The 21671-nt window shown below is 37.7% G+C and overlaps 1 protein-coding gene across 2 annotated transcripts in view; it reads right to left on the reverse strand.

Moving 5' to 3' along the window:
• LOC126355924 (uncharacterized) overlaps window positions 1-21246 on the reverse strand; it is a 99322-nt gene extending 78076 nt beyond the window's left edge. The window contains exons 1-3 of one of the 2 annotated variants that reach the window (XM_050006484.1): window positions 20890-21246; window positions 20567-20804; window positions 14158-14346 (exon numbers count right to left, since the gene is read on the reverse strand). In XM_050006484.1, the coding sequence (XP_049862441.1) occupies window positions 14158-14346; window positions 20567-20669 (292 nt within the window). In that variant the 5' untranslated portion in view covers window positions 20670-20804; window positions 20890-21246. Of the gene's footprint in view, window positions 1-14157; window positions 14347-20566 lie in introns of both variants that reach the window. The other variant, XM_050006485.1, reaches the window with a different exon arrangement.
• Between the last annotated feature and the right edge of the window lie 425 nt (window positions 21247-21671).

Consider the following 21671-nt stretch of genomic DNA (forward strand, 5'->3'; position numbering starts at 1 on the left):
ATGTGGAAAGAAACTTCAAAGAGAAATTAGTGAACTCTGGTATCATAAATACAAATAGTTTGGAGGAACAGGTTGAAGAAATTATAGATCGAAAAGTTACTGAGAGAGTAACATCCAGAAACGTATCTCCTATTCTATCTTCTGAACTTAATGATACCAGGAAAGATATAGATGACCTGTGGAAAGAATTCAAGCTTATCCAGGATAAAGTAGATGAAAGGGTAACTTTATCTAATGTGGTATTAACTAGTGAAGTGATGACTGATCTGCAATGGGGGGGGGGGGCTAATTCAGGGTTATCTAGACAGTTCCCTAAATTCATGCCGGAAGAAGATGTACATATGACCCATTTCTTAAAAAGATTTAGTCAAGCATTACCAAAAAAATTGGGAAGATTCTAAGAAGATAGAATTTGCTGTGGTGTGCCTTCTAGGGGAAGCCTCAGAATGGGGTACAGAAAATATTCAGAATTGATCATCTTGGGAAAACTTGCAAAAGAAGATTAAACAGGGTGTGAACGAGGAGGAAAAAAAAAAAAAAAAAACGCAGATTTCACGGTAAAAAATATACACTTTCTCCCGGGTGAAAATACAGTTCACCCGCAACCCCTTTAAAAAGAGCTTTTTGGAAAGATTTTTGATGTGTAGCAACATGCGCGCTGCATATTTTCATATTACAAAAGTATAAATTCGAATTCAACCAAACACCACGTTACTTTCCAAAGCATTGAAACTGAGATTGAGATGCACTTTTGTAAGCCAGTTATGGCTCATGTCACATGATCTCTCCAGGCAATGACAGCAGAACACGTGATGTAGTCCGCCAAAAGCAACATCACTGTTAAGTAGAGCGTACAGAGAAATAGGAAAAGTTAATGGTTTAAATTAATATACATAGTGTTGTTACAAGAAAAGAAAAGCTTTTACATATAACAGTGGTCTCTAAGATTAATAAACTGCAAGAGAAGCTTTCACATATAATGTTGATCTTTTTTTCGTGTGTTACACTTTCAGATACATCACACAAATGTGCCAATAAAATTTTTAATAATGACATAAATGTTTTTGATCTTCTGGGCTCAAAATTTCCTTTTAATGATCATCCTCACAGAGTTGATTTTTAAATGAGAGTCAAATGCTCTGTGATGTAAGAAATTCATCATACATTCTTGCACATAGTTCATCTTGCGTTAAAGGAAATTTATTTTGAAAGTAACGCTTTTCAAACAATCATTCACAATATTTTCCTGCAACCTGTTAAAAATAGGTTCATTTCAGGAGTTACCAGAGAGCACAAGGCAACAGACATCACCGCGCTTGTGCAGCTACAATAACGCAGGAAGCCCATGTGTTCATAATTGTAAAACATTAAAAGATCTTATATTATGTTATAAATGAAACAAGACATCAGAGGATACTCCACGAGCATCGGAATTTCGTGAACCATACTAAAATGCATAATTTGGCTTACAGTGCAGATTCATATGTAAATTATTATGGCATAATGGTATAGGTGCTAGAAGATAAAAACATGCATATGAAACACTTTGCTTCAAATACATTGATTGCCTTAGCGGAAAAGATTAATAAAAGCCAAATTTCTTAGGGAAACCGACAAAAATAACTTCAATGTCCCGCAAGGCGATTAATGCTCAACTGTCAGAAAGATGGAAATAAAATAAAACCTGAAACTAATAATATATTTTACCTTTCTGTAATTATGTGAATGTATTTTAATTCACTTGTTAGCTCCCGGCCACAGAAATCCAATTTGTTTTCATTTGACATGAAAGCAATAAACGAAGAGAAAACAGCAAAATCATTAAACTTAAACAGGGGGCACGTTGAGACTACATCTCCCCACTACAACTCAGACTGCTCTGTGGAGCAAAGATATTTCCCAATCTCGGCAATACTAGATAGTTTTCCTGTACAGAATTCCTTTAAAATCTGAAACTATTCTGTTATCTATTCCTAACATCTTAAACTGTCCTATAATCATAATGCTTAGAAGGACTGGCTACGACTACAAGATAAAGAAAACTTAGGAGAATCACAGAATAAGAAAGAAAGTGATATCGACACAAAATAAAATGAATAGAGTATTATATTAAAAACAAAGATTCCAAGACTTACCAAGTGGAAAAGCGCCGGTAGACAGGCACAATAAAATAACACACACACAAAATTTCGAGCTTTCGCAAACGGCGGTTGCTTCGTCAGGAAAGAGGGAAGGAGAAAGAAAGATGAAAGGATGTGGGTTTTAAGGGAGAGGGTAAGGAGTCATTCCAATCCTGGGAGCGGAAAGACTTACCTTAGGGGGGAAAAAGGGTAGGTATATACTCCCACACACAACTCCATCTATACATATACAGACACAAGCAGACATATTTAATAATAAAAAAAATTAATTATGTCTGTTTGTGTCTGTATGTGTGTGTGTGTGTGTGTGTGTGTGTGTGTGTGTGTGTGTGTGTGTGTGACGGTTGTGAAAGCTCGAAATTCTGTGTGTGTGTGTGTGTGTGTGTGTGTGTGTGTGTTTTATTTATTGTGCCTATCTAACGGCGCTTTCCCGCTTGGTAAGTCTTGGAATCTTTGTTTTTTATATATTTTTCCCATGTGGAAGTGTCTTTCTATTATATTATTATTATTATTATTATTAGTCGTAAAGCTCCCATGTGGAAGACGCTAAGTAAAGCTGGTTCACTTTCCGTTCTTCTTGGTCTTCTGGTTCTTCTTATTTGCCCACCAGTTTTTCATTGTTTGCGAAAATTTAGTTCTTCTTTCTTCGCTCCATTTTGTTCCGGTTCTCGGTGCTTTTGTCTCTGGTTTAACCTCCGACTTTTCAACTTTTATTCTAAAATTGTTCCTTGCAGCTATTTCTTCTTTAGTAATTTTTGCTAATTCCAAATCTTTTTTAACTTTTTGGATTATTCTATTTTTCTATTAAATATATATATAGAATGAAACTTCCACGTGGGAAAAATATATAAAAAACAAAGATTCCAAGACTTACCAAGCGGGAAATATATATATATATAAACTTCCACATGGGAAAAATATATAAAAAACAAAGATTCCAAGACTTACCAAGCGGGAAAGTGCCGGTAGACAGGCACAGTAAATTTCTAGCTTCTCAGGAAAGAGGGAAGGAGAGGGAAAGACGAAAGGATGTGGGTTTTAAGGGAGAGGGTAAGGAGTCATTCTAATCCCGGGAGTGGAAAGACTTACCTTAGGGGGAAAAAAGGATAGGTATATACTCGCACGCATGCACACACACACACACACACACACACACACACATCCATCCATCCATATACAGACACAAGCAGACATATTTATAGGCAAAGAGTTTGGGGCAGAGATGTCAGTCGAGGCGGAAGTGCAAAGGCAAAGATGATGATGAATGACAGGTGAGGTATGAGTGGCGGCAACTTGAAATTAGCGGAGATTGAGGCCTAATTTCAAGTTGCCGCCACTCATACCTCACCTGTCATTCATCATCATCTTTGCCTCTGCACTTCCACCTCGACTGACATCTCTGCCGAAACTCTTTGCCTGTAAATATGTCTGCTTGTGTCTGTATATGTATGGATGGATATGTATGTATGTGTGTGTGTGTGTGTGTGTGTGTGTGTGTGTGTGTGTGTGTGTGTGTGCGCGCACGCGAGTATATACCTATCCTTTTTTCCCCCTAAGGTAAGTCTTTCCACTCCCGGGATTGGAATGACTTCTTACCCTCTCCCTTAAAACCCACATCCTTTCGTCTTTCCCTCTCCTTCCATCTTTCCTGAAGAAGCAACCGTTGGTTGCGAAAGCTAGAAATTTTGTGTGTGTGTTTGTGTGTTATTTTATTGTGCCTGTCTACTGGCGCTTTCCGGCTTGGTATGCATTTCCTTGTGTCTTCCATTTCACCTGCTTAATTTATTTCACTAATTGCATTTTTATATTTTCTCCTTTCATCAATATCTCCTGCGTTATCCAAGGATTTCTACTAGGCCACACCTTTATACCTATTTCATCATATGCTGCCTTAACAATTTCACCTCTCAAAGCTACTCATTCCTCTTATACTGATTCCTTTCCCTCATTCAATTCAATCATTGCCTAATGTACCCTTAATGGCCTACGGACAAATAAACAAATAAAATGGAATAAAATATATAAATAAGCAAGTAACAATTGGAACTAGGTACCTGTTACAAATAGCTGGAATAACGGTTTGTAGAGATATTGGACCTAGCAACAAATATACCTGACCACTTTGACGATGTCCACATCTACACTGAAGAGCCAAAGAAACTGGTACAACTGCTTAATATAGTGTAGGGGCCCTGCGAGCACGCAGAAGTGCCGCAACACGACGTGGCATGGACTATTACTAATATCTGAAGTAGTGCTGCTGGGAAATGATACAATGAATCCTGCACGGCTGTCCTTAAATCTGTAAGAATATGAGGGGTTTGAGATCTCTTCCAAACAGCATGTTGCAAGGCATTCCAGATATTCTCAACTAGCCTTCAGGTCTGGGATTTTGGTGGCCTCCGCACATTTAAACTCAGAAAAGTGTTCTTGGAGTCACTCTGTAGCAACTCTGGACAGAGAGGAGGGGGGTGGGGATGGAGGGGAGTCGCATTGTCCTGTGCGCCATCCCAGTAACAGTTGTGTCAGGGGGGACGGGCGAAGTAGCAGCCTTGGAACAAGAAGTGTATCTCGCATCGAAATAAATGTAAATGAACCTTACATGTTTCACTGACCGAATAGGCAGTGTAAAATTTTCCTGTTTTATAACAAATATTAAATTTAATCTTAGCATCAAGGAGTAAATTCCTTAAATGTAATAACTTGCATGCAATTAACAAGGGTGAAGAACGCTCCTAGATTGTTCTTCCCTCCCCCCCTCTCTTCGACTGTTTCTAGTAATAGGTAGCAGACATACTGTACCACGAAAATAACGTAAGCATTTGTACTGTTCACTTTGTTAATATCGTACGTTTAAGTTTGTATGTGAGTTATTTTGATGTACTGAGAGTCCCGTCATGTTCGTTGCAGGGAATTAATTCTTCTAAATACGTTTAAAGCTCCACAACTTTAGCAGCCGCTGCTTCAACAGACACCATAATACGTCAACCTACAAAGGGAAATAATAGCGGAAGCGCAGAGATCGCCAACATAACATTTAACCAATATTTTTTCACAGCAATGAGCTGCAGCGGAGAGCAACATTAATTTTAAGATTTTACTTTTCAGCTTATGCAGAGAGCCAGGATTCGACTACCAAAGCCTGGATATGAAGGTAAGAGGAGTATTCTTCGAGTCTTGTGCAAATCCACAATAATTTCAATATTTGAATCCATGCTCTTAAAGTACAAATATGCCGAGGCTAATTATAATCCTGTTATATTTTCATTTTCAAGTAAATCAGTTCATTACGTTTGATGTTTTTGCTGCTCAGTTGCGAGTTACGCAAAAGTAAAACCAAATTTGAAATAATTTTCTAAAATAGTTAGATAACTCAGAAGTCAAAATTTAAAGTGTATGTTTAAATTTCTTTGAAAGATAGATTTCAAGTAAAACTCATTTAACAATTTTTGCATATTGGACCACACAATTACAATGAAACTGCTTTTAAGGGCACCGAACAAATGAGAAAATAAATAAATAAATAAATAAATAAATAAATACACTACTCCCGAAGCACCATTTCATTTGATGAAATTGCCCAAGGTCCGTCAGAATGTACAATGGACATGAATGGATGCAGGTGATTAGACAGGATGCTTACGTTCGTGGTCACTCCAACTGCACACGCCCCACACCATTACAGAGCCTCCACCAGCTTGAACAATCCCTTGCTGAGATGCAGGGTCCATGGATTCTGGAGGTTGTCTCCATAAGCGAACATGTCCATCTGCTCAATACAATCCGAAACGAGACTCGTTATATCAGGCAACATGTTTCCAGTCATCAACAGTCTAATGTTGATGTTGACGGGCCCAGGCGAGGTGTGAAGCTTTGTGTCATGCAGTCATCAAGGGTGCACGAGCGGGCCTTCGGCACCAAAAGCCCACATCGATGATGTTTCATTGAATCGTTCACATGTTGACACCTGATGGCGCAGCACTGAAATCTGCAGCAATTCGCACTTCTGTCATTTCGAACAATTCTCTTGTCGCCGACGGATCTGTTCTTGCAAAATCGTCTTCCAACCACAGCGATGTCGGAGATTTGATGTATTACCATTGTTGTTGTTGTTGTTTTGTTGTTGTTGTTGTTGTTGTTGTTGTGGTCTTCAGTCCTGAGACTGGTTTGATGCAGCTCTCCAAGCTAATCTATCCTGTGCAAGCTCCTTCATCTCGCAGTACCTACTGCAACCTACAACCTTCTGAATCTGCATAGTGTATTCATCTCTTGGTCTCCCTCTACGATTTTTACCCTCCACTCTGCCCTCCAATGCTAAATTTGTGATCCCTTGATGCCTCAGGACACGTCCTACCACCCAATGCCTTCTTCTAGTCAAGTTGTGCCACAAACTTCTCTTCTCCCCAATCCTATTCAATACCTCCTGATTAGTTACGTGATCTACCCACCTAATCTTCAACATTCTTCTGTAGCACCACATTTCGAAATCTTCTATTCTCTTCTTGTCTAAACTATTTATTGTCCATGTTTCACTTTCATACATGGCTACACTCCATACAAATACTTTCAGAAATGACTTCCTGACACTTAAATCTATACTCGATGTTAACAAATTTTTCTTCTTCAGAAACGCTTTCCTTGCCATTGCCAGTCTACATTTTATATCCTCTCTACTTCAACCATCATCAGTTATTATGCTCCCCAAATAGCAAAACTCCTTTACTACTTTAAGTGTCTCATTTCATAATCTAATTCCCTCACCATCACCTGACTTTATTCGAATACATTCCATTATCCTCGTTTTGCTTTTGTTGATGTTCATCTAATATCCTCCTTTCAAGACACTGTCCATTCCGTTCAACTACTCTTCCAACTCCTTTGCTGTCTCTAACAGAATTACAATGTCATTGGCGAACTTCAAAGTTTTTACTTCTTCTCCCTGGATTTTAATATCTACTCCTAATTTTTCTTTTGTTTCCTTTACTGCTTTCTCAACATACAGATTCAATAACATAGGGGAGAGGATACAATCCTGACTTACTCCCTTCCCAACAACTGCTTCCCTTTCATGTCCCTCAACTGTTATAACTGCCATCTGGTTTCTGTACAAATGGTAAATTGCCTTTCGCTCCCTGTATTTTACCCCTCCCACCTTTAGAATTTGAAAGAGAGTATTCTAGTCAACATTGTCAAAAGCTTTCTCTTCGTCTACAAATGCTAGAAACTTAGGTTTGCCTTTCCTTAATCTTTCTTCTAAGATAAGTCGTAAGGTCAGTATTGCCTCATGTGTTCCAACATTTCTACGGAATCCAAACTGATCTTCCCCGAGGTCGGCTTCTACTAGTTTTTCCATTTGTCTGTAAAGATTTCGTGTTGGTATTTTGCAGCTGTGACTTATTAAACTGATAGTTCGGTCATTGTCACATCTGTCAACAACTGCTTTCTTTGGGATTGGAATTATTATATTCTTCTTGAAGTCTGAGGGTATTTTGCCTGTCTCGTACATCTTACTCACCAGATGGAAGAGTTTTGTCAGGACTGGGTCTCCAAAGGCCGTCAGTAGTTCTAATGGAATGTTGTCTACTCCCGAGGCCTTCTTTCAACTCAGGTCTTTCAGTGCTCTGTCAAACTCTTCACGCAGTATCATATCTCCCATTCCACCTTCATCTACATCCTCTTCCATTTCCATAATATTGTCCACAAGTACATCACCCTTGTATAGACCCTCTATATACTCCTTCCACATTTCTGCTTTCCGCTCTTTGCTTAGAACTGGGTTTCCATCCTAGTTCTTGATATTCAGACAAGTGGCTCTCTTTTCTCCAAAGATCTCTTTAATTTCCCTGTAGGCTGTCTCTACCTTATCCCTAGTGAGATAAGCCTCCACATCCTTACATTTGTCCTCTAGTCGTGCCTGCTTAGCCATTTTGCACTTCCTGTCGATCTCATTTTTGAGACGTTTGTATTCCTTTTTGCCTGCTTCATTTTTATATTTTCTCCTTTCATCTATTAAATTCAACATTTCTTCTGTTACCTAAGGATTTCTACTAGCCCTCGTCTTTTTACCTACTTGATCTGCTGCCTTCACTACTTCATCCCTCAGAGCTACCCATTCGTTTTCTACTGTATTTCTTTCCCCCATTCCTGCCAATTGTTCCTTTATGCTCTCCCTGAAACTCTGTACAACTTCTGGCTTAATCAGTTTGTCCAGATTCCATCTCCTTAAATTCCCACCTTTTTGCAGTTTCTTCAGTTTCAATCTACAGTTCATAACCAATAGATTGTGGTCAGAGTCCACATCTGCCCCTGGAAATGTCCTACAATTTAAAACCTGGTTCCTAAATCTCTGTCTTACCAATATATAATCTATCTGATACCTTTTAGTATCTCCAGGATTCTTCCATGTATACAACCTTCTTTTATTATTCTTGAACCAAGTGTTAGCTATGATTAAGTTATGCTCTATGCAAAATTCTAACAGACGGCTTCCTCTTTCATTTCTTAGCACCAATCCAGATTCACCTACTATGTTTCCTTCTCTCCCTTTTCCTATTGTCGAATTCCAGTCACCCATGACTAGTAAATTTTAGTCTCCCTACACTACCTGAATAATTTCTTTTATCTCATCATACATTTCTTCAATTTCTTCGTTATCTGCAGAGCTAGTTGGCATATAAACTTGTACTACTGTAGTAGGCATGGGCTTTGTCACTATAATACGTTCACTATGCTGTTTTTAGTAGCTTACCTGCACTCCTATTTTTTTATTCATTATTAAACCTACTCCTGCATTACCCCTATTTGATTTTGTATTTATAACCCTGTATTCGCCTGACCAGAAGTCTTGTTCCTCCTGCCTCCGAACTTCACTAATTCCCACTACACGTAACTGTAACCTATCCATTTCCCTTTTTAAATTTTCTAACCTACCTGCCCGATTAAGGGATCTAACATTCCACGCTCCGATTCGTAGAATGCCAGTTTTCTTTCTCCTGATAATGATGTCCTCTTGAGTAGTTCCCTCCCGGAGATCCGAATAGAGGACTATTTTACCTCCCGAATATTTTACCCAAGAGGACGCCATCATCATTTAATCATACAGCAAAGCTGCATGCCCTCGGGAAAAATTACGGCTGTAGTTTCCCCTTGCTTTCAGCCGTTCGCAGTACCACAACAGCAAGGCTGTTTTGGTTAATGTTACAAGGCCAGATCAGTCAATCATCCAGACTGTTGCCCCTGCAACTACTGCAAAGGCTGCTGCCCCTCTTCAGGAACCACATGCTCTGGCCTCTCAACAGATACCCCTCCGTTGTGGTTGCACCTACGGTACGGCTATCTGTATAGTAGAGGCATGCAAGCCTCCCCACCAACGGCAAGGTCCATGGTTCATAACGTCACGTTCAAACTCACCTAAATCTTGATGTATTACCAGATTCCTGATATTCACAGTACACTTGTGAAATAGTCAAAGGGGAAAATCCCACGGTCAACACCACCTCACAGACGAGGCATCCCATCGCTCGTGCGCACCAACTATAACATCACATTCAAACTCACCTAAATCTTGATAACCTGTTATTGTCCTGTTATTGTAGTAGCAGTAACAGAAGTAACAACTGATGTAACAATAGATGTAACTTCAGGTTTGTCCCAGGGAAGTGTGTGGGGATCCTTGCAGACAATATTAATAGTAACCTCAGTCTTATCTCAATGAGATTTCAAAGTGATGGAAAGACTGTTAACTTGCTTCAGATGTTCAGAAATGTAAAATTGTGCACTTCACAAAATGAAAAAAAAAACTATGTATTCTACAACTAAAATATCAATGAGTCACTGTCTAAATTGGCCAACCCATATAAATACCCTGGTGTACATTTTGTAGGGATATGACATGCAATGCTCACATAAGCTCAGTCGTGGATAAAGCAGATAGTAGACTACGATTTCTTGGTAGAATACTGGGAAGGTGCTATCAGTCCACAAAGGAGATTGCTTACGAATCACTTGTGCGACAAGTTCTAGAATACTGCTCAAGTGTGTGGGACCCATACCAAATAGGACTAACCTGGGATATTGAATGTATACAGAGAAGGACAGCACAAATAGTCACAGGTTTCTTTGATCCATGGGAGAGTATCACGGAGATACTAAAGCAATTAAACTGGACGACTCTTGAAGACAGTCTTAAACTGTCTCGAGAAAGTCTACTAACAAAGTTTGAAGAACATCCTTCTACATCTACATGATTACTTTGCAATACACATGTAAGTGCTTGGCGGAGGGTTCATCAAACCACAATCATACTATCTCTCTACCATTCCACTCCCGAACAGCACGCGGGAAAAACAGACACCTAAACCTTTCTGTTCGAGCTCTTATTTTATTTTGATGATCATTCCTACCTATGTAGGTTGGGCTCAACAAAATATTTTCGCACTCGGAAGAGAAAGTTGGTGACTGAAATTTCGTAAATAGATCTCGCCGTGACGAAAAACATCTTTGCTTTAATAACTTCCATCCCAACTCGCGTATCATATCTGCCACACTCTCTCCTCTATTACGTGATAGTACAAAACGAGCTGCCATTTTTTGCACCCTTTTGATGTCCTCCGTCAATCTCACCTGGTAAGGATCCCACACCGCGCAGCAATATTCTAACAGAGGACGAACGAGTGTAGTGTAAGCTGTCTCTTTAGTGGACTTCTTGCATCTTCCAAGTGTCCTGCCAATGAAAGGCAACCTTTGGCTCGCCTTCCCCACAATATTATCTATCTGGTCTTTCCAACTGAAGTTGTTCTTAATTTTAACACCCAGGTACTTAGTTGAAGTGACAACCTTGAGAATTGTACTATTTATCGAGTAATCTAATTCCAACGGATTTCTTTTGGAACTCATGTGAATCACCTCACACTTTTCATTATTTAACGTCAACTGCCACCTGCCACACCATACAGCAATCTTTTCTAAATCGCTTTGCAACTCATACTGGTCTTCGGACGACCTTACTAGACGGTAAATTACAGCATCATCTGCGAACAATCTAAGAGAACTGATCAGATTGTCACCCAGGTCATTTATATAGATCAGGAACAGCAGAGGTCCCAGGACGCTTCCTTGGGGAACACCTGATATCACTTCAGTTTTATTCGATGATTTGCCGTCTATTACTACGAACTGCGACCTTCCTGACAGGAAATCACGAATCCAGTCGCACAACTGAGACGATACCCCGTGAGCCCGCAGCTTGATTAGAAGTCGCTTGGTGGTTTGCATAGTGTTGGTGCAGATGAAATGGAATGATCACACAGGCTCAATTATGGGAAAGGCAGGCAGCAGAATCTCTCTCCATCCCCCATGGCCCCCAACTTCAAATCTCAGTTGTTGTGACAAACTGATCTGTAATGCAGCCCAAAGATAGCTTACAAAACAGTTGTGTGGTCCATCCTAGAATAATGCTAGAATGTATGGGAACCATATCAAATAGGACAAGCAGAAGTTGCTGAACACACAGGCTACAAACACAGGCAGCACAAATGGTGATAGGTTTCTTTTATTCACAACAAGTGTTACTGATATGGTAAAAAACTTGAAATGGCAACCCACAAAGTTTCAGGAGACAGTATTCATTAGAGAATCTACAAATATGCGATGGCCACACTATGTACCACTTGAAGACAAGGTTAAGTATGTAATGAGGTAATAGTTGCCAATAAATCTTCCATTCAGACACACACGTAAAACATTCCTTTCATTTTGACTTACTCCTTAAGTTATCTACTTAATCAACATTTACATCTACATATACACTCTGCAAACCACCATAGGGTGAATGGCAGTAGGTATATCCTATCATACCAGTTACAGGGGTACTTCCTGTTCCACTCACGTATGGAGACTGGGGAGAATGAGTGCTTGAATGCCTCTGAGCATGCAGTAATTATTCTAATCTTATCCTCACAATCCCTGTGTGAGCAATATGTAGGAGGTTGTAGTGTATCCCTAGAGTAATCATTTAAAGCTGGTTCTTGAAACTTTGTTAATTGACTGACTGAATATCTATGCAGCTTCTCTCAGATAGTATTTCATTATAGATAACAGTGTCATTTGCAAACAGTCTGATTTTACTATTAATACTGTCTTCAAGGTCATTAATATACAACATGAGCAGCGAGGATCCCAACAAACTTCCCCAGAGCACACCCCGAGTTACTCCTGCGTCTAACGACGACTCTACATACAAGATAACATACTGTGTCCTTCCTACCGAAAAGTCTTCAATCCAGTTAGAAATTTCATATGATCATATTTTTGACAATAAGCGTAGGTGCAATACTGAGTCAAATGCTTTTCGGAAATAAAGAAATGCTGCATCTACCTGGCTGCCTTGATCCAAAGCTTTCAGTATGTCACATGAGAAAAAAAACGTGTTGGGTTTCACACGACTGATGTTTCTGAAAACCATGTTGGCTGGCATTGACGTCATTCTGTTCAAGATACCTCATTATGTTTGAGCTCAGAATATGTTCTACGATTCTATAACAGATTGATGCAAAGGATATTGGGCGGTAGTTTTTTGGTTCACTTCTACTACCTTTCTTGTAGACAGGTGTGACCTGTGCATTTTCTGAGAACTGGGCACAGTATTTTGTTTGACGGATCTATGATAGATTATAAAGAAGGCTTAACTCAGCTGAAAATCATTATACACTCTGACAGGGATTCCATCGGGGCCTGGAGCTTTCGCTGTCTTTCAACACCACTGACATTAATACTTATTACATTTTCAGTCCTACAAGGATTAAATTGGGCCAATTCTCTTGGGTTTTCCTTATAGAAACATTTGAAAACAAAGGTAAGCATTTCAGCTTTTGCTTTGCTACTCTTACGTTCAGTTCCTGTCTCATTTGCCAGGGACTGGATACTAACTTTGGTGCCACTAACAGCCTTTACATATGACCAGAATTTCTTTGGATTTTGTGAAATGTCATTTGACAATGTTCTCAAACAGTAGTCACTCAACGCATCTCACATTGCTCTCTTGACAGCCAAATAAGTTCCATTCAGAATCTCTCTATCTACAGACCAATACTTTATTCTACACCTATTATGCAGTAATCTCTGTTTCTTTAGAAGTTTCTTTACAGTGACTGCATACAATGGAGTCTCCCTTGCATTATGAACTGTTCTACTGCGTGATCAACTGTCATTTTAAACTTGCTGCTGACCTGTTTGAAAGTTTCGAGTTCCTCATTGAGATACGACATTACTGATTTTGTATTTAATTTACTGAACATATATATCTTTAGGCTTGATTTAGTTGTCCTTTGTACTCTGGTAATCATTGTTGCCACAACCGCGTCATGGTCACCAATACTGGCTTCAATGTGGACATCCACGAAGAGGTCAGGTCTATTAGCTGCCATTAGATGCATGTATTTCCTTCATCCGTGGGGTTCCTATCTATCTGTTAAAGGTAGTCTTCGGAGAAGGTATTTAGTGAAGTTTCACAGGATGGATTATCTCACCCACCACTAACAAAATTGTAATTTTCCCAATTAAATGGTGGATGATTTAGTCTCTACCGACGATTACAATATGACTGTGGAACTTATGTACAAGTGAACTGAGGTTTTCTCCACTTTCCATGTGCCATGTGCCTTTCATTTCGGCTTTAATCCCCCCCCCGAAAATCTCACTGTTATCAATTTCAATTAATGGGTGCGAAACCACGAGTTTTGTGTCTTTACAGCAACATCGGAGGTCACTACAAAATCGACAATTCCCACTAAGAGAGAGTAATGCTGCATAACAGGGCCTACGTGTTCTCTCGCAATGCTCTTCAACCAAAGCAACTGGCATGCAACCCTTCAAATACTGCACGATAAATGAGTTACTCTACAGAGAAATGGTATAAAAATATCGGAATATGTACATTCAAACATGGAAATTCCCAGTCTATTCTGTCAGCAAATGTAGGATGATAAGTGTGTTGAACCTACTTTGTTCTGAGACTTACCTTTGAAGAGATCCTTGTAGAATGTATCCTCTTCCAAATCCATTCCCCATGCAATTTGAATAGGATCCAAATTACAGTCTGGCACAGAATTATCCAGCCCTGTATTTGTAGCATAACTAATGTTACTGTTCACAGCGTCTTCCCCAAGCCTATTAGGCCTACTCTCTAGACCGCCATCTTTCAAAGGATCTAGAAAACATAATCACAACTTAACTTTTGCTTAACTGATCATATGATAATGACTATGGACATTTCTGAAGACATCGCTTACAAGAAACTGAAAAACACAACGATTAACAGCAACAAACAGCATGTAGTGTTGCAAACGTCTTCAAGAAGTTTGGGTTATCAGGTGCAGTGAACAGTGCAATGGAATATCTGAGACCAGTCTTTACAAATAATTTTAGTAAAATGAACACTTGCATCTCCCTAAGAAGTAGCACTCATCATAAAATCCTTAAAATCAAAATATTCTAGTCGTTATGACAACAAATCAAAGTCAGTCAAAGAGTGCTCATGCAAGTTGAGTTCTATCCTAGTTATTTGAGTTATCAATCTATTATCATCAGAACATTACCAGACTGGCTAAAATATGCTGAAGTTGAGCCTCTTTAAAAGAATGGGGACAAAGAGACACCATCAAATAATCAATCAATTTCACTCTTGCCAGCTTCTTCAAAACTATCTGAAAAGGACATGTTCAAGCATCTCCTTAAGCATCTGACTGCAAGTAATATACTGTCCAAGTAACAATTCAGTTTTCTTAATGGTTCCGATATAGAGAGGGCTATTTATACATACAGTGAGAACATCCATAATTCATTTGATAACAAATTAGAGGCTACTGGCATTTTCTGTGCTCTGTCAAAAGTCTTTGAATGTGTGAATCACAGCACACGCTTAAGCAAATTAGAATACGGTGTCACTAACCGTACTGCAAAACAGGAAACAAAGAGGGTCATTCCGAAATACTTCTGGAGTAAGCAATCAGTCTTAATCTGATAGGAAATTAATTACATGAGGTGTTCCTGATGGTCCATGTTGGGTCCCTTGCTTTTTCTTCAGTACAGAAATAACCTTTCATCTGTTACAATGCCAGATGCTATAAGTTTCTTGGGTCATTCCATATCAAATCACCCAATAAAAAATAAATTTTACACCCACCTCCTTAGATTTTCATGAAATTTGGCTCAAACGGTTCTAAAACCATCCTGGCAACACCTGCAAATTATTTTTTGCTATATCTCTTATAGTTATTTTTAATAAATTTTTATGTTTTGTGTTTTCCGAACCTTTGGAAATGGTAAATTTAATTTGTATTCAAAACTTTAAAATTGCTTATCTTGAAAACTCTTTTAGATAAAATCATGAATTTTTGCAGCAAGTTTATTTATTATACATATTTGAAGATAAAAATGATACTATTAAAATGTATTAATATTTTCTATGAAAATAAATAAATAAATAAATATAAATATATATATATATATATATATATATATATATATATATATATATATATTCTTTAACAGATGTTTTGTTTTATAAGAATTGCAATTTCTAGAGTCTCAAACCGGATAGAATGCCCAAATTTGTTTTAATTTTCTCTTAAACATATAGGCTACTTGATAAAACAAAAATAATGATGGCTTTTTAACATGTTTATTAATTATAGTAATTACATTAGAGTTATGTACAAAGATAGTGTACTTACGACACTTACGTATAACCCAACTGATTGCTTGAAACACTGAATTTTTTGAGTAATTTTGTCTTTTTAATAAACATTAATGCTGGTTCAAGCTGTTTTTCCACTTCATCCAAGAGCTTTCAGTTCTTTTGATACAGTCTTTTTTGGAAGTAATACATTCTTCCAGTGCAGCTTGATTGAGGTGCATCTACTACACAGACTATGTGCTCCAAAGGCACTATGCAAGAATCTTCTCTTTCAGGACAATAAAATGACGCAGCTTGTCCTGAAGGATGTAGAAATAGAATTTCTGCATCCTCTTGATCATTGAATATTGTTTTTACCAGTCCAAAGTATCAGTTACCATCATAATTTGCAGCCACATGGCTATTTATGGATGGTTCAACATGAACCCAATCAGAAGAAGAATGGAAAGAAAAGACTAAGGAGGGTTTTACACTATCTGTAGTCCTAATTTCAAGGTTGTTTGTTGGAAGTGGTTTGAAGTTATGAAAACTTTTTGTTCCAGGAATGGTTCGGATTGCTGAAAAACGTTTTTCTTGTTTTAACCGTAGCAAATCAGCTTCTTTTTTGTGAATAAAGTGAAAATGAATGTTTTCATTATTTTTTTCACAAAACTTGCACACATCGATTGCTGTCATTATTTGTTCTTCGTCTGAAAGCTGTAGACTGACTTTCCTTGAAATTCTTTTAATAGTTCCTCCTAGGCCATCACAAATTGACTTCGCATGACTTGTTGCAAAAAAAGACTGTTGGGCCTTCAAATTAAAGTCTCTCAAGTGTTCAGTCAAATTTTTACAACTGTTTCTATTTTTGTACTGCCCAGCACAACTATCTGTAAAGTAGTGAACTGAGTCAATGTCAGTAAGATGTAATGACAACCCCTTTGTAATTTCTTTTTGTACAAAGTTAACAAAACCAGTGTCATGTTCTTGGTCATCACTAATAAAACAGTGGTTGGAAACAAAAACATTGTTTTCCTCATTTCTTAGAAAATCTCCAACTGGGTGTAGAGTACAACCACCTCTATTCCAGTGGTAACTTTGGATCTCATTTTGTATAACAAAGAATAATTTTCACTGAAATCCATCACAATAATTGTTGTTTTGGGTGGTGGGTCTTCTTTCAATCTTTTAAAGGCTGCTGATTGTATAAACGAGTGCAGGGTGAGCTTTTCCAATGACCTAACCAATAAAGAAATGTAGTCTTCAACACGGATAGACTGTTTGATCATTTCTGCCCTGTCTGTGGAAACCCACTGCCTGATTACAATTTCTCCTTCTAAATCATAATCTTCACTTAGTTTTTCAGTTAAGTAATCAGTTAGTGCAGTATTTGCAGGACAGCTGTCGCAATGATGTAGCATGTAGTTTTGGTTTTCCGTGTTGCACACAAGCATCTTAATTAGGTCTTTGTACGATTCTTCAATTTTCACAGCATCCAGTAATAGTTTAACCATCTGGTGGATACGGCATACACATACAGTGTGTGTGCCCGCAGCACCAGCAAGGTTACACCATTTAGGTCTCAAGAAACAAAATTTTGAAAATCCTACTTCTACCTCAGGATTCTCCCATTTGAAAGAATAACAGAGTTCTCTCAAGTTACACAAAATGAGTCTTTTTTTGCGTGTACACCTTTTTTTTAACACTTACTTTGTCTTTTGTTCCAGGTAGCACTCTGGAACTTTCATCCTTTTCATAAAAATCTGTTACAAGTCTTTTGGTATTTTTCAGAAAGAGTTTTACCTTTTTTTTGGACCAAGAATTTCCAAAATACCCTTTTCAGGTTTTAGCTTTCTTGTACTCGCTTACATTAAATTCTTTCATCACTTTATTTCGACTCAAAGAATCTGGAGCCAAGGTCAGAATCTGGATTTTTCTAGACCTCCCAACAGATGAAATCTTCTCTTTCATTAGAGAAATCATTACATCAAAATCTTTTGCTTTCTCAACCACACTTGTTTCTTCTTCGTCATTATCAGAACTTGGTGCATCACATTTTAATGCTTTTGAAACCGCCTTTTTTGCAGTCTTTTCAATACAGCTAACCTTCCTTTTAAAATAAGACCCTTTACTTGGTTCTGCCAAGCCATGAAGCTTTATCGGTGTTAAACCTAAATTATCAAGAGCAATGTTTGTTTGTATGAGGGATTCATTTCTGGATTCCAATGATTCTAATTCAACCATGACTTCATCATCTGTTTAACTTTCATTGACTTCAACTCTTAATTTTTCCTCACAAAAGTTACAGCATGTTGAGCAAATCTTTTGTCCAGGTTTTATGCTAATATTTTTTGTCAGTAATTGTTTAGAAAGATCCTAGCCTACACTTCTCAATGATTTTTTGGTGGGCTTTTTGTGTTTTTTTTGTGGGTCTACACATGTTGTTTGATACTTTTCAAAAACATTTAAAAAGTAGTAGTTGTGGTGTTAACATATATTCTTAAATTCACACAGATTAATTCCAGATCGTAAGTGGATCAAATCTCTTTCATCTTCACTCAATTCAGGTACCGGTTGTAACTTTTTTGAAGGTGTGTAGGTTGTTTGGAAACAGTCAGATTTTTTTAAAATAACCCTACGCTACAGGTTTGAATATCTCACATACTGATTTCACTTTTGGTCTGATTACTGCTCTAGTTACTTTTATAGGATATTGGAAAAGAATCTCTGTAAACTAAGTAACAGCACTTACTGAAAGTTCAAATAAACTTAATAAAATACTATCCAAGCACTATTTAACACTATAATAATTTTTTACAGGAGTAACAAAACAAAATCCAAGTGTACATTGTTAGTCCAAGAAGACAAAAATTTATTTTCGGTGTCTAAGTCACGTGGTACTTTTTATTTTGAAAATATAATTAATATTATTTTAAAAATTAGATAACTACTAAACAGGTTAAAAAGCCAACATATTTTTTCTTTTATCTATTATCCTATACAATTAAGAGTATTTTAAAACAAATTTGAGCTTTCTATCAGGTCTGAGACTCTAGATACTGCAGTTTTTGTAAAACTAAACCTTGTAATTTTTTTCATTTGGAAGATTTTAATGATATCTTTATGGTATTTTTTTAACATTTAAATATAATACACAAACTTATTCCAAAATTTCATACTGATATCTTGAGAATCCTTTAATATACAAATTTTTTTAGTTGTGAGAACACGTTTAAGTAACAATTTCCGACTGCTGAAACAAAGTCAAATCTAAGAACTTTAAAAATTTATTAAAAAAAAACTATAAGAGATAGAGCAAAAAAATTTTACAAGTGCTTTTAGGATGATAAAAGAAGTAATTGTACCAAGTTTCATCAAAATCTGACATGGTTGGTGTCAAGGCCTGGGTGACTTCACATGGAATGGCCCTCTTTTGTTTGCAGATGACTCAAACATTGCAATACGTAGTAAGTCAAGTACAGATTTCGAGATCGCTCCTAATCAAATTTTCACTGACAGTAATAAATGGTTTAAAAACAACACACTGTAATTAAACTTTGAAAAGACCCAACCTATGCAGTTCAGATCCTGTAACCAACATGAATATAATATATGAAGACATGCTGATTGAAGAGGATGACAGAGTTAAATTTCTGGTATTACAACTTGACAATACATTCAGTAGGAAAGGGTGTACCACAGATTTGCTATAGTGCCTAAACAAGCCTGTATTTGCAGTGAAAATAATGTCATATATAGGAGATATAAACATTAAAAAAACTTGTGTATTTTGGCTACTTTCAGTCAATCATGACATACAGGACCATACTGTGGGGTAACTCGTCAAACAGCGAAAAAGTTTTCAGCGTACAAAGCATGTAATAAGACTCATTTGTGGTGTAAATTCATGAACGTAATGTACAATCCTGTTATGGAACTTTGTATTCTAACAGCTACCTCACAATATATTTCTGCGTTAATGAAATTTGTTGCAAGTAATATGTGTGTTTCCAACCAGTAGGTCACAACATAGTAACAATGCTAGGAATAACAATCTACATGAAGACCTAAATTCACTCACCAATATTCAGGAACATACAGATTTAATAAATTGCCTGGAAAAATTAAAAAATTGGTTTCAGATAAAATACAGTGTAAACAGAGTTAGAAAGACGTTTTGGTAAGTAACTCACAACAGTTAACAATGTTCTCTTGTGTATGATAACTATGCTTCATTCTGGAAGGGTATTAATTCTGTAATATTAGTAGTTTCCCTTCACTCCAGTGTATTCACATATTTTGACAATCTCCTGATAAATGAGCAGCATAGTAAGTATTACATCCAGATGTTTTATACTTTATATTTTAGATTTTATGGCGTGTTCCAAACCCACGTAAGTCAATTCAGTTTTCGGTCTATGGAAGAAAAACTGAACCTAAGCTAATCCACAGTTCTAGCAACGTAATCTGTTGCGGCGACAAGACAGGTCTACAGTGTAAACCGAGGTCCTGCACATTGTATACTACGACAACATAAAGTTGTCACATTTTTTATTTAGCAGAAGACAAGCGACTCACTTAAAAATTGGTTTATACGATAGTCTAATCTTCTTAAAACAACAACGGATTGTTACGAAACGTATTTTCCTACCAAACAGGCACATTTAACAGACGCTTAAAAAGAGATAGCTCTACATCTTTTTTTAAATTATGTATAAGACAACGCTAAAATATAACTGATTCTTCATATTACCTCCTTCGCCAAGTGTAGGCGTTCCAGCAGTCGTATCTTCAACAAGATTCACTTCTAGTAAAGAGTCCAATGCTACAAAGGGTTCCTCCCCTTCTTCATCCATATTTTTTCTTTCCCTTTGCAAGCATATACATCCAAAGATTCGTACAACTTCCTATATAGTTCGCTTTCTCTTATTTTACACCGTTACTATTAACAACAACCACCTCTGCAACAATCCATAAATTCTGCATTCTTTCTGCAAAGCAACAAAACAAACGTCACCCGCCAAACGCGCCACAAACATTTGTCGCACAACATAACAAAGATATTCCCTACCATACCTTCAACATAGTTCCTTGTGCAATTTGCATGTTCGCGACAGGATTGAGTAATGCGAAGAACATACCATTCAGGAGACAACACAACATTCTCTTTTTGCGCTACTGTTGCGTCAAAAAAATAATGCGCAGTATATAGAGAGTTGGAACAGGCGATGTTGCCAGTTCTCCTATAATACTTGCATATAATGACAGAAAGGTCTACGATCCTTCCTGCTTTTAATCGTTACTAAAGAGTTCGGATTGTTCGAAAGCTATAAACTTTATTCAGGAAGTATCTCTGAACAAAGAAACAAAGGTTTAATAATCTGCGTTGCCATATCTGTCGAAAAGTTCTGTTGGCGCTAGCATCGCTTATGACATCATGATGACGTCATGTGCGGCTTTCAAGGACACGTGGGCCAGGCTTCGTTACACGAATGGCGCGGTTGTCTTAAAGAGTGCAGACGAAGTGTAACCTGATAGTCGGAGAGCTAGCAGATTAGAGCCTAACCTACGTCGACCACTGCGAACAAGTTGAGAGTGGAGAAGGAAGCAGCAATATCTCCTTTCAATGAAACCATTCTGACATTCACGTTTTGCAACTTCGGAATTCACCAAATACATGAGCGCGCCCGGATCTCGCGGTCGTGCCGTAGCGTTCTCGCTTCCCACGCCCGGGTTCGATTCCCGGCGGGGTCAGGGATTTTCTCTGCCTCGTGATGGCTGGGTGTTGTCTGATGTCCTTCGGTTAGTTAGGTTTAAGTAGTTCTACGTTCTAGGGGACTGATGACCATAGATGTTAA

This window comes from Schistocerca gregaria, chromosome 3 (genome assembly GCF_023897955.1).
Source record: "Schistocerca gregaria isolate iqSchGreg1 chromosome 3, iqSchGreg1.2, whole genome shotgun sequence".
NCBI classification, from domain to species: domain Eukaryota; kingdom Metazoa; phylum Arthropoda; class Insecta; order Orthoptera; family Acrididae; genus Schistocerca; species Schistocerca gregaria.